This window comes from Bombyx mori, chromosome 21 (assembly GCF_030269925.1).
Source record: "Bombyx mori chromosome 21, ASM3026992v2".
Classification (NCBI taxonomy): Eukaryota; Metazoa; Arthropoda; class Insecta; order Lepidoptera; family Bombycidae; genus Bombyx; species Bombyx mori.
In genome coordinates this window covers 3,588,194-3,602,606 of record NC_085127.1, presented here as the reverse complement: position 1 = coordinate 3,602,606, position 14,413 = coordinate 3,588,194, and the positions used below count along the sequence as shown (strand labels likewise).

The 14,413-nt window shown below is 37.1% G+C and overlaps 1 protein-coding gene across 1 annotated transcript in view; it reads right to left on the bottom strand.

Moving 5' to 3' along the window:
• Positions 1-1,113: 1,113 nt before the first annotated feature.
• LOC101742208 (furin-like protease 2) overlaps positions 1,114-14,413 on the bottom strand; it is a 39,112-nt gene continuing 25,812 nt past the window's right edge. The window contains exons 2-12 of the mRNA XM_004926699.5: positions 13,636-13,740; positions 12,210-12,341; positions 9,860-9,994; positions 9,308-9,615; positions 7,208-8,968; positions 7,018-7,133; positions 6,704-6,821; positions 5,371-5,925; positions 5,196-5,296; positions 4,923-5,110; positions 1,114-4,617 (exon numbers count right to left, since the gene is read on the bottom strand). Of these exons, the coding sequence (XP_004926756.2) occupies positions 4,471-4,617; positions 4,923-5,110; positions 5,196-5,296; positions 5,371-5,925; positions 6,704-6,821; positions 7,018-7,133; positions 7,208-8,968; positions 9,308-9,615; positions 9,860-9,994; positions 12,210-12,341; positions 13,636-13,740 (3,666 nt within the window). The 3' untranslated portion in view covers positions 1,114-4,470. The remainder of the gene's footprint in view (positions 4,618-4,922; positions 5,111-5,195; positions 5,297-5,370; positions 5,926-6,703; positions 6,822-7,017; positions 7,134-7,207; positions 8,969-9,307; positions 9,616-9,859; positions 9,995-12,209; positions 12,342-13,635; positions 13,741-14,413) is intronic.

Below are 14,413 nucleotides of genomic sequence, written 5' to 3'. Positions count from 1 at the left end.
GGGGTTATTCGTGCAAGCTTCTAAGCCCGGTCAAGGATATAATCAGGAAAGGCAGAAGCGACAATACTGTTGTAACACACGCGGCCAATAGGTATCCTACACCTTCCTTTCACCTATTGCCAGTATCTTCTGCATTTGTTTGCGGTAGCCATCATCTAACAAGATATATTTGACAGATTCTTGAATCTTATTAACGACTTATACAAGATACATATATACAAGTTACGAACAATAACATTCAGATCGTTGGTCTACTGAGAAATTTCACCCGCTCCGTGGAATATCTCCCCTTTGTCATTACTCTCCAAACATTCAAAGGCAGATGAGTATACGGTCCATCTGACTGATCAAAGCCATTATCAGCATTTCTAGAGGTTACGCTGTTGCTTAGCTCTTGACTCCTAAATCTTGTTTGCCCGAAAACATGTCATAATGTGTGGGAATACTGTGTAGGTACTTTACTAACATCCGTCCTCTCTGGGAGTCATCTCTTTCCATGTAACACCGAAGTTATATTGCAAGTCCACATAAAGAACAAGAAATTATCAACATCAACAATACATCTTGTAAAAATGAATATTTAAAAAATCTAACGTTTAAAAAAAAAGACATGCCCTCTCAGTTTCTTGCCAGTTCATCTCAGGACGGTGGCTAGTTTTTGTGAATTGGCAGTAGTTCTTTTTGACCTTCAACAAGTGTGTACTTTCATTTATGTTGAATAAAAAATGTTGAATTGATTTGCAAGTCGTAGTATAGGTTAGCTTTAAATGAGGTGGGCAGTAACTGTGACCTAGCTTAGCAACCATAACTAATCGTTAGCTTAGCTCAAGGGCGGATCCAGCTTTGGCGCCAGGAGGGGGTCACATAGTCGTGGGCAAGTTAAGAACTTATAATTTAATTTTGATAACAATAGATAATAAATAAATCATGATGTTCCTCAATTAGTCCAAGTTAGTTCAAGTCCTGGAACTAGCTCGGGGGGGGGGGGGGGGGGGGGGGGGGGGGGTCATGACCCCCATGACCGGATCCGCCGTTGGCTTAGCTTCTGTATCGACTTTTTATGGCCTGTTGTATCTATTAAACCGAAGTATTCAAATAAAACAAACGACCATCATAGAAACCATCAATTTATTTACACCGTTCGGTTATTTACATATTTACAAATAATCACATTTAATAATTGAACTTTATTTACATCCTTTATAAATGTTATAATAATAGCTCCGACGTAATTCAAATGCGCAAAACAAGTAACACATTATGAAATTTACCACAATTTATTTATTTATGTGACATAGCAAATACAACAAAATCTATGTGTCAAATGTTACTTCACAAAATTACGATAATGAAGAAATGTTTGTAAGCTTCGTAATTAATTTACTGGTGGTAGGACCACTTGTGAGTCCGCGCGGGTAGGTACCACCGCCCTGCCTATTTCTGCCGTGAAGCAGTAATGCGTTTCGGTTTGAAGGATGGGGCAGCCGTTGTAACTATACTGAGACTTTAGAACTTGTATCTCATGGTGGGTGGCGCGTCTACGTTGTAGATGTCTATGGGCTCCAGTAACCACTTAACACCAGGTGGGCTGTGAGCTCGTCTACCCATCTAAGCAATAAAAAAATAAAAAAATTGTCGATTTTACTTTTGAGTATATAAATTAAGGCTGGGATTGTGTGTTAATCACTTTAATTACAGATCAACAGTTCTCATTATTGTAACATAGTAGATGTGTGTATTCTAATATGATTCATACAAGCTTTATAAGTCGTAATTGCCAAAAATTTAGGTTTAGGTCATAAAGGATAAGACACCCGGTGTACCTACTTGTGGCAATGCGAGCTATGCTATTTTTCAAATCCGTATTTTCTTGTTTTATTGCTTAGATGGGTGGACGAGCTCACAGTCCACCTGTTAGGTGGTTACTGGAGTGCATAGACATCTACAACGTAAATGCGCCACCCACCTTGAGATATAAGTTCTAAGGTCTCAAGTATAGTTACAACGGCTGCCCCACTCTTCAAACCGAAGCGCATTACTGCTTCACGGCAGAAATAGGCGGGGTGGTGGTACCTACCCGTGCGGACTCACAAGAGGTCCTACCACCTGTAATTTACCAGTAATGTACCACCAGTCTTTTAATCTGGGACCTACCAATTTTTCTAAGAAGATACATATCACATGCTCTCGAACCACTTATACGACGAAGGAATAATATCGTGCAATAAAAATCATATCCGCCAAAAAATATTCGTAGGCTATAAAGAAAAGGCTATATGATTGCAAAAAATAAACGCTCATCACACAATCGGTCCCAAGATAGAATTCTCTGTCGTACTAAGAGAACCGACAGTTACATAGTAACAATGAATTCGAATACTATATGCCCTAACTAAGTTTCTTTGTTGTGAACGAGTCTGACAGAGAAGCAATTCCGGAGCCCGTGATATAATCTCACCTTCTGTCTAGCTTTCAGTATTGTATTAATAACGTGTATATAAGGACATACTAAAATTGATCTTATAATTACTATTAACGAAGTCTTCCAATAAATACTTCGTCTTTGTAAATAAAACAAAATTTCGTCAAATCGTGTTCGCATATTTTTTTATTTTTTATTGCTTAGATGTGTGGACGAGCTCACAGCCCACCTGGTGTTAAGTGGTTACTGGAGCCCATAGACATCTACAGCGTAAATGCGCCACACACCTTGAGATATAAGTTCTAAGATCTCAGTATAGTTACAACGGCTGCCCCACCCTTCAAACCGAAACGCATTATTGCTTCACGGCAGAAATAGGCGGGGCGGTGGTACCTACCCGTGCGGACTCACAAGAGTCCTACCACCAGTGAAAAAGTGTCGCATATTAAAAAATGTCCCTGACGGATTGATTTCGAAAAATAATGGCTGTTTTTTTTTGTTTTTTTAATCACGTAATTTATTAATACCGGGATCAACGTGAGAACAAAATAAAGGTGATATTTGAAAACAAAAATGTTTTAAAACGTTTTGGGGCGTTTGTCAAAATTAAAATTGTTTTCCCAACGGAGGCCGTCGGCGATCGAATATTTCATTGATTGTTCGAATACTTTCAAAATGTTTGATACTACTTAGCATTAATGGCTCTTTTAAAGTATGATAATCATATTATTTACTTTCATATTGTATTTGGAATATTATGAGAGTTATTTAATATAGTATAATATATATCGACGCTTGAAAGGCAAACGTGACTAAGCGACAATGCGTGAACTTTACAGTAGACTAATTTAAAGTTAATATAATATAAATAATTTTATACCTGAAAACAAAATTTGGATTGAAATGCTGTAGGATTGAAATGATTTTAACAGACCTAGAAATAAATTTTTTTTGCGCATCGAATATGGTCATAGCCTATTATTTATGTACAAAGCAGTTATTGTCGCTTAGTCATGTTTGCCTTTCGAAGCGTCGATATGTATGTGTGTATATAAATATAATGTAGCCAACATAAGCAACGAATTAACATGGAGTAGATCTTACAACAATGCACAAAAATGGCACGGTGTGAGTGTTTTTTTAACTTGACATGACAAATTGATACATATTTAGATTATTATACTATTTGTTTAAAACGTGGATCAATAATAACTTCCATAAGTAGTGCATTAATTAGATTGCATGAATTTTGACTTCATTGTGGTTTTTTATCATTCGATTTTCTAAAAAAAAATGTTTTACATTATGAATTTTTTGAATGCCATCAGAAAATAAAACATGATAGAATAAAGTCTATTCAAACTTATTTGAATAAAGTGATTTAAAATTCAATATGTTAGCTCGCTACCCGTTTTACTTTGCATAAAGGTCCTAATGAATTCAGCATGCAAGAAACGAAAATATTAGTATCCATAAAAACCCTTCGAAGTAACTTTGTACGAACATAACAGCCGGTGTATGATGATGGCGAGGTCTGTTAAGATCAAAGCAGCCCATAAAATATAAACAAATGTTTTCACTTTACTCTTAACACTCCTAAACACGAGCGCGTTACAAAATAGACTTTGGATTTGAGTGTTTTGAAAGAAATCAATATGACCCCATTTCACATAATATTTTGCTAGGGTTAGTGTAACACATCCAAAAGTTACAAACTAATTTTGGTCGTAAATACACATCATTAAACAATAGATGTAATCTATATAAAAACAATTAGACCGATTCACAATATTACAACAGCCGATACCTAATCTATTTTCCTATAAAACATTATCACTTCTCACGAAACAAAAAAAAAAAAAAACAACGATCCCAAAATGTGCAGATACCATTAATTATAATCCCATCAACATATCCATTGATACCAATTTATATCTTATATATTGCACTTTACACAATAATAATTTAACTTAAACAAAATATTTACAGAGCATTCAATTTCTATATCAGTCTGCGTTTTTGTTAAATTAATATTAAGAAGATTATCGCTATGTTGGCTCCCCTACGTTTTGGTCTTCGTTCGATTTCAGTGATGTCGAAGTGGTCAGTAGTATAAGGTCTTCGTCTATTGTTGTTAGTTGAGAATATTGAGCCTTCGGGAACAATGTTCTGCGTATGCACTTTCTTGACTTTACCTGTTGAAAAATAATTTTTCAGGTCTTGATGATGCTTGAGAAAATGTATCAAAGGTATGCCAAGACCGCCTCATATGAATATCGGAGCATATAAATACCAATGTCGAAACTGTATAGGAATTATTATGATAGAAACCACATGACTGCTTAGCTGAGAAATAGGTATGACTGTGATTTCCTGATGGACCCAATACATCTTTTACTCTCATTATTCATTTCATTTATGAAATATCAGATAAATTTCTGTCGATCTGTGAAAATAGTTTTAGTTTACTAACTTATACACATTAAAAGCACCAACTTACCTTTAAAATTATTATTACTATGACAATCACAATAACAGTAGCTGCCGCACTCCAAATGATAACATAGTTTAAATCGATGGTATCTGCAGAATCCTTCGAATCCTCTATGAAATATGATGCAGTAATATGTGTCCTTATATTTTCAGCTATTCTTCTTTTACCAGCCGATGAACCATTTAAGCACCCCCCTAAAATTTACAAGTGTGTTTTAATGAATTTTCCCACCCCAAATCAATACGCTTTAGAATCAGTTGTTCTAAGTTACATGCTTACCGATATCCTTATCACAATGGCAACAATCTGATGTTTCATTGACTGTTAAGTAAATAGATGCCATATTTTCTAAGCAGCAAGGTAAACATTTGTAGTTGACTCTAAAACAACAAAAACAAGTCCACATTAATTGGTAAATCAATCAGAAGTTTTTTATAGCATAATTGGAACTTACCTATCTAATTGAAGTGGATGAGCGCAAGTAACACAACTTGTTGGTCCAGACCCTGAACAGGATCTACAAGAGTCATGACATGGACGGCATTTCCTGGTCCTTACTTCATAATATTGAGAACTAAGGCACTCCACGCACAGACCATCTTCTAATGAAAAATGTGGAGGACAGGAAGTACATTTTTGCGGTCCTGCACCATGGCAGTCCTGACAATAGTGGTGACACCGTCGGCAGCTGGTTTCCCATGGAAAGAAGTTTTGTGGGCACTCAGGCCTGCACTCTCCTGCTGCCAGGCGCCAATCAGGCGGACACGATGCGCACTGGTCTCTCCTGGGTCCAGTACATGTTTCACACGATAGATAGCACTTAGAACAAATCCCGTCATCTGGGTAATAGCCTGGGGCACAAATTGCTCGACAAGTACCAGATTGTAAGCGCAAAGCCCCCGTGCATGATGTACAGTTCAGCCGTGAAACGCATGACGAACATGTGTGGGGGCAATGTGAGCATTTACCGGCGGTTTGATAATACCCGCGTCCACATTCTGCCACACACCTAAAATAAATATACACATATGTATATAAAATTAGTTTTTCACCTTCAACGACCCTAAGTCAGAATTTTCCCTAAGTCAGAATTTTCTTGTGTTATGAGTGCTGTATGACCTACCCATCCACATTTACAAATCTAGTTGCCGATAGAATAAAAACTATCCATGAAAATCTGAAGTCTATATTATAAGAAACCTAGACGGTCACTCCAACACTAGTTAGGTTAGAATATTATATTAAAGAATACATACACCCAGACTGTGAATGCATCAAGGTGATCAAATATAGTTGAAACCCAACGTAGTAGTAACCCAATTATAGTTTATAAAATAAATAATAATAAATAAATATTTACTAACAGTCACGCCACATTAACTGGTCCCGTGATAAGTTCGTAAAGAACTTGTGTTACAGGTACCAGATAACGGAAATAAATATAAGATTTTTTTATTATACACATACACATATTTAATATACATCCATAACCCTGGAAAAGACATTTATATTTATCATACAAATATCTTCCCTTGGCGGGATTCGAACCCGCGACCCCCTTGTGTAGTGACCATGTCACTTACCACTACACCAGACGGCCGTTATAAAAAAATGTGAACACAAAACAACAAAACTAATTAGTGTAACGTTTTGGCAGTAGTTGCGTCTTTGTTACGCGAAACATATTATATCAATGTCTTACAAATATTCTTTATGAAAATAGCAATAGATGTTTGATCACGACAATGTATGGATCATAAAGTGAATGTGATATGTTTTTCTGTTACCTCGACCCTTGTAACAGAAGAGGACTTGAACAAGAGATGCAATCCCACTCGTTCGGTCCGCTACATTTCTCGCATGTTGAATGGCAATTTTTGCATCGACCTCCCTCGTAATATTCATCTAAAAATGCAGAATTGTGTTAAACTTTCGAAATTAGAAATAAAATTAATTAAATAGCAAAAGTATTTGGTTGGTTGTTAACTTTAAGTATTGTTTTAAAATGTACTTGTGTTCTTTTAAATTGAAAAATGGATTATAATTAAAAAAAGTTAGCCGAATATGTTCTTAATGTTGTTCATTACATTTCATTGCTTACTTGTATCACATTTTTCGTTTCCATCGGGAAAGCAACTTCCTCCCTTAGTGAGCGTCCACTCCTCTTTACAGGAAGAACACACTCCATAAGAGCATACCAAACATCCAATCGGACACCTAAAGAACAAAATGCACAGCTTAAAATGGAATAGATCTTATAAAATTATTTAAAATACGAGAAAAACGCTTACTCTAAGCATTCCCTTTTCTGCGAATCCGCATAGAAGCCTGAAGGACACTTCGAAATACATTGGTTCTTGAAGACAAAGTCTCCAATTTTACAGGACACGCAAGAATTTTGGCTCGGTCCGTAACAAGAGTCACAAGATTCGTGACATGGCATACAGCCATAGTAGTCTTTTTGATAAGTACTTGGTGGACAGGCCGCTAAACAAGATCCATTGTACAAAACATAACTGTGGGCACAAGAAGAACACAAGTCTGCTTTCTCTGTGCATGTATCACAATGTTCGGCGCATGGAAAACATGCGTTGGCATCTGGGTCTTCATAGTAACCATCTGGGCACTGCTGCAGGCAGACAGCCAAATCCACGACCAGTAAATGTGCCGGCGCGCAAGTCAAACATGAATCTTGTCCGGCTCCGGCACACGTTTCACAAGACTCGTGACATGGCCAGCAGACTCCGCCTTGATTAACAAAACTCCTGGGGGGGCATTTTGAAACACATGAATTATCCAAACGGTAATGTTTACAAGCGACACACTGCGTTGGGCCTTTGCCGTAGCAGCCCTGCGAATCACATTCCGGATCGCATAGTCTCTGCACTTGCTTATCATTAGCATCCGCTAAAACATTCTTTCTTTGAGCCGATGGAATGTTTTTCTCGTAGCTACGCCTGTCTGAAATACCTAGTTCAATTTCGTTTAAAAACTGAGAGTATTCAGATGCATCGTATACGTCATTAATGTGATATGTTTTTTCTTCGTGGTACGAATTTTTCGAGTTCATATAGTCTTTATTTCGTAGCCGTATGGGGGAGACAGCGGTACCGTAAAAAAATAATTGCCATTTCTTCAATACTCCAGCTTGCGTCGCGTGAGTATTGCCCGCATTTATAATTTGCAAAGTCCATCTCCCTTCGGCGTTTTCACCCCAGAAATGAACGCTCAAAAACGGCCAGTCGTCGAAATTCGAACTAATTGCGTCATGGGTCCTTTCGAATAGAAGCGTAGATGTGGTTCCCATCGGTGATGTAAGCAATATTCGTAAATTACCTCTCGGAAAAAAGCTTAACGAAATTTTACATTGAACGTGTTCCAAAAATCTGACCTCGTTTGTCGTCCCGCTGCACCCATTCACGTCCATGTGTACAGATATCGTATAACCGAAAGACGTTTCAATGGATTTGTCTTCGTTTATTTCTTGGGATTTACAAATGTGCTGAGGCGCCACATTAGTCCACTGCTCAGCTAGATTGACCATTTGAGCTGCATCCATCAGTCCGTAACCGAATTTATGACTAACTTTTCTTTTAACACCATTCACGATCCACCCTTCTTCTTTTTCTAGGGGTTGAGAACGTGACGTCATTACAATTAAATGCTGCATATCTCTCCACGACAATAGCGGATTAGCTTCTAAAGCTAATGCACAAATTCCTGCAGCCAATGGTGCGGATGCTGAGGTACCCGTATGGTCGACCGTGCAGATATGCTCCGCTCGTAATTGGACGTCCATATCAACGGTTGCAACGCTTTTATCTCGTCCTGGTGTACCTGAACTATACGTTGAAGCTAAAGTCGAAGAGCATTCTTCTAAATACCAAGGCTTGTACCCTCCTTGCGTTGCGCTAGATATGGATATAGTGAATATGCTATTAGCATACCCGTCGCAGTTACAAGAGTCAGTGTGCCGCCCCCCGTTTCCTGATGCCCATATGAATATGGATCCTTTTCCCCCTCTTCCGTTCGTTACTCCGTTGATAAACGCTCTGGAACAAAACCGTTTTAATGAGCTTGCCTCTAACTCTTCTAAGTCGGGAGCCCTCAAACAGGAATGATTGTTTGCTGAATATCGTACTAATTGCTTTGCAAAATGAAAACAAAAAATACATTTCACAATTTCGTAATTATATTTGAAAATGATTTTAAACGTAATAGAAGATTAGAAATTTCGACAAATCAGAGACTAATTAAATACAAACATAATTGTAGATGCTCAAATATGTAATAAAATTACAATGGAAAAACAAACTTTTCCTAAATTCTTTGAAAACGAATTATTAAATCAACCAGATCCAGCTGTTTGAACGTCCCTAATTAAACAATACCTTCGAGCTAAAGGACCCGGGCCGTCGACAGTTTTTCCGTCGTCCTCCGGTCCCCACGACGCACTATATATATCAATATGATGCGTGTTAAATCCGAGTGCTTGAGCTTCCACTGCGTCGTTTACAACGCCATCCAGCATTCTCACTCCTCCAATGCTAGCATTGTATGCTATACCAACGCCACAGTATCGGTTATAAGCGACGGCAGCTACCTCTCCTGCACAACGGGTCCCGTGTTTATTGTCGCCATTGTCCTGTGGTGTCGGGTCCGTATCGTTCCCGTTTATGTCAGTTGAAGCGGCCGGATCCTGTGACGATTATTGTACTTATATTATTATAATGTATTAACCAACGCGTAGTACATATTATCTCGATGGTATTAACTATTAAAAGTTATAACTATTAAATTAACTATAAAAATATGTAATCGTTCTATAATCTGCTATTCCGCTTAAATAAAAGACGTATTTATAAATCAATAAACCATCCAATAGTAATAAAATTGAACTTCTAACATATTAAAGATCAAAATCTAAAGATTGACTGACTCACGTAATTCTGTGATAGATCCGGGTGATTAGGCTGTATGCCATCATCGAGTATAGTAATGACGACACCTTTCCCCGTATAGCCCTTCCTCCAAGCATACCCGACATTCATATCGAGACCATCAGCTGCGCCACCATTCTAGAAGGCAAAACCTCAATTACTCATAACTTACCCATTTTTTACGTATTTTCACCATCGTTATTACCTTTAGCTCTGAAATTTCTTACGAAGTAAATGTTTGTAGGCCCTTATCAATATACTCAACATACCCATGGATCTGCATAGCAAATGATCCATTGGAATGTGGCCAAACTAGATCCATGAATAAAGGCAAAGCATAGTACATATTTGCAGCACATATTTTTAATCGTAAAATGCCTATCACGAAAATATAGGATATACTTTACGTTTTTACATACATAACCTATACATTTATCATACTTCTTTTTTTGATGGATCACTCTTATCAGAGCGGTCGTGATCGTCATTCATTGCTATAGGCAGATGCTATGTGAATTAGCGTACTATCATTTTTTTGACATATCTCACGGCGAGGAAATGACTCCATAGAGCGCCTTTTCGTTCAGGACAAAGTAGAAGGCACCAGACCGCGTGGAAAGTTGCCCATGCGATGGACCGACTAAGTCAAGTCGGCAGTTGGCGGCTATTTGCACGAGTTTACCAGGCTCACCATAAACCGGGAGAAGTGGTGATTACTCGTGAGGCACATAATATCTGCCCACAGCAATTTATCATACTAGTAGTAGTATTAAAAATATATGTTTTAAAATTAGAAAAACAATTCCCTACACAAATAATTATTTTTATTGAAATTGTTTTGAGTTTAAATGATACATTCTAGTTCGAAAATTTTGACATGTCTCTCGAATTAGTAAATATATTTAACAATAATTGCCTTATCGCTTAAGCTGACAGGTGAAACTTTGAGTAAAAACTTTCACGAGACTCAACCGAACTCACAATTTTTATAGTTCTAATTGATAAACCTAGAACTTTAGAAAGAACGGACTAACTTTATTAGGAACTTACGGGCTGATTCGATTACTTATTTACTGTACAGATATTGAGGGACCATAGATAAGACAATTACAGGTTCCCTAAAGTATGTATGTCGTATGTCTGGAACATAAGATTTAAAATGTCAAGTAACTTCCAAAAAAAAAATAAGCTTTTTAAAAGTTTTTACTCGAAACACGTCGAAAATAATTTATTGCGTCTGGTGCGATATCTCATTGCGAAAAATGTAATTTAATTCAAATAACCGATAAAGCTTTTTTAAGCTTTTCTTTGAACTTTCTATATTAATAAAACAATTCATTTAGAATACTTGTCATTGAATTAAAAATAAAAATCTTCAACATTCCAAAACGACCTTTTTGGTTGCCCGTCTTCCACAATAATCTCTGAGACCCGTAAAGTTTTGTTTGAAGAAATTTGTTAGTCATGTAATAGTTAATAATAAAAATAAAAAAACTTAAACAAAAAACGAGGTTTTTGCTCCAGCAATTCATTAAAAATGTAAACTAAAAGAACACAAACAATTTCGTTCCCTATCTCTAACATTTCGAAGTACCATTGAATTAATTCGTCTCAGACAATCATCTCGCTCGATAAATTTCATTTAAAATGGTTGTCTTTCCACATGGCTGCATTGAAGTACAGAGTTCACTGACTCCTTTATTTCTGATTGAATGCAATACTAAACTCGTTATGCGTAATTTTAAAAGTGCATCTATATGAAGTACAGAATCTGAGAAAAAAAACCTAAAAAGGTAGTAAAAGCAAAAAAGCTGCTTTGATATTGACGTTTCAGAGTGGCCAGAGGATACCATGAACAGGTTTGTAATAATACAAATGGTCTGTATCACAATGACGGCACAAACGTATTTATAGTAAAAATTAAAACTATTATAGTCAATAATAATTTGCGAAGAAGTTGCCGCCCCTTTCTACATGTCCTCCGCCTGAAGAACAATAGATCAAAGCGTGGCCATCTTGTCTTTTTACCACTTCGACAAATAAAATGCGCCGGCGGCATGTTGCAGAGGGCTTGGTTTAACTAGCTTTGCACACGGCACTTGGATCACCTGATGTGAGGCAAAATCTTATGATTTTGGTGCTTTGTTGAAGTGTGCGAGTCGACTTGCTCACCCGCTACAGGCTATTCGGTTATTCTCAAGGAAGACACGACCCTGGCCAAGTTTTAACTGGCCAGGGTCGGTTTAACACTACATTCCCTCTACCCTTCCGACGTAACCATGTTAAATTTTTCCTTCCTAAATTATTTTCTTTAATTTATTTTTACCCGCATAGTAACAAGAATCTTACTTACCAAATACCACTGCTCTTTGAACAGTGGATCAGGAAAAGACGGTGCGCTAGATTGCCTCATTACATGTCGAGGCTTCCACTGATGGTCTCGTTTCGTTCTTCTTAATTCCTTTTGCTGCATCACCCATCTTACCTGCACAGAAGGTAAGCAGACTATCAGAGTGTCATTTAATTTTAATGTCAGCTCACGGTATACTTAAGGTACTGCTTACGGTACTGTTTACAGTGGTTTCTGGATCCATAGCCTCCTTAAAGATACCTTAAGTATGGGGTCCAAATCATGCTCGCAAAATTTAGAAATTCACGTAAAAACCAGCGGTAGGACTATCGTAGATTTGCATTATCTACCATCATCATACCTATTTCTACATCAAATCGGTCATACATTCCAATTTGAGGAGTTTAAAATTAGTTACTATATTAGAATTGAGACTTCGATTGGAATTGTCTCAAATGGGATAAAGAGATTCTCATTCTATCTTCTAATAACCGTCACAACATTACACACAATGCCACACATCACAACAAATACAAAAGTTGTTTGGCCGAGATTTCAAACAAATTTAGTTGTTGCCACAAAGAGTCATCCTAAAATTTAAACCCGCATTTTATGGATTTAATATTTAACGGTGTTGGTTCTGGGGTTTGCAATAGTATCAATGAAAATACCGGAAACTACGGCTCAGGACTCTTTAAAAATTCATGTTTGTAAAATACAAAAATGGTTTATTTCATAATGGAATGGTATGTGGTGAAATGATTTCTTGAAAAGCACTGTCGATAGCAACTGTGCCAGCTAATAGGGGTGATATTTACTTTATAATATTCTAATATCGATTATCGACAGGATATCATCTCAAAGATGCTGACGAAGCAGCACACAAGCGACTTAAAACCAATCCAAAGACTCAAATTTCCGATTCGTAAGACAAGTCTATATCGATTTTTGTGATAAGTTGTATGGCATTTCAGCTCTATTATGAAAATATCAGAGTCCACTATCAAGCGACCATTTACCTAACAAATAGCATTGCGGGCACGGACATAATCACAGTGATTACGTATTCAAGTCCGCACAAATTGGACGTAATATCGGAAATTCATGGGCAGAACTAAATCAAGGCGAGATGAGTAGTCCTTTCAAGTTGCGACAGATTAAACATCTGCTTCCAAACTAAGGGTGGCGTGCATGAAATATTATTTACTTTACAAATATGTCTGCTTGTTGACTGTTTTTTTAACTTTGAGTTTTGGTGTGCAATAAAGTTTATTCTCTCTCTCTTTCTCTCTCTGTCTCTCCATAATAATATTTGAATATGACAATTAAAAATTGGCAAATCGTTTTGTTTTTCATCCTGACGATCCTGGTCAGGATAGTAACAAAATGAATGCTAAATGCACTATTGCAGGAAAATTTCACAACTCACCTGTGGGTCATTCTTCAGTCGGTTGACGTAATCTATACTTGCGTTCGTTGACCTTTTACTGACGTGTGGGTGGGAAAATAAATAAAAATTCTTCAGGTTTCCAATCTGGAACAAAACAAATAACAATCAAACGATAGCACTTAGTGAAATTATATATTTTTTGGTACTGTTAGTGGGCGACTCTCAAGACCTTCTTTGTGGCTGAATGTTGAATCTGTAAATGATAATCTCACGTGCTGCATATGAAAGAGATGAGTTTACAGCCTAACTGAACGTAAAAAGTTGTCGCCTCTTATGGACTTCAGTGATGTGAGGTCCTCTTTGAAAACCTCGAGCCCCATAACGCTCAAGGAACTTTGTGGTGGATAATTAATTCAAGTGCCGGCTTTTATAGAACAAAAATTATACCCTAAAACATACTATTGATTAATGCAACAGTTCTAGGTGCCAGAGATGAACTGAGACTCTTAGCTTCTGTTGCAGGTGATGTGTTATGTTTTTCATTTCAGTAGGAAGGCTTCGTGATATCTTAGAACTGCAGAAATCGAATAAATTTTAAATAAAACCGTTGAAAATATGATATGAATGCTTATTATCTTTATATGAATATCGACGCTTGAAAGGCAAACGTGACTATGCGTGAACTTTACAGTAGACTAATTCTAGGGTCGGCAGACTAAAGCACATAAGTCAAAATTTTCAATTTATTTTTTATTACATCGTCGGTTTACATTTTGCTCAACACACAATCTGACTAAAGCACATAAATCAAACTCAA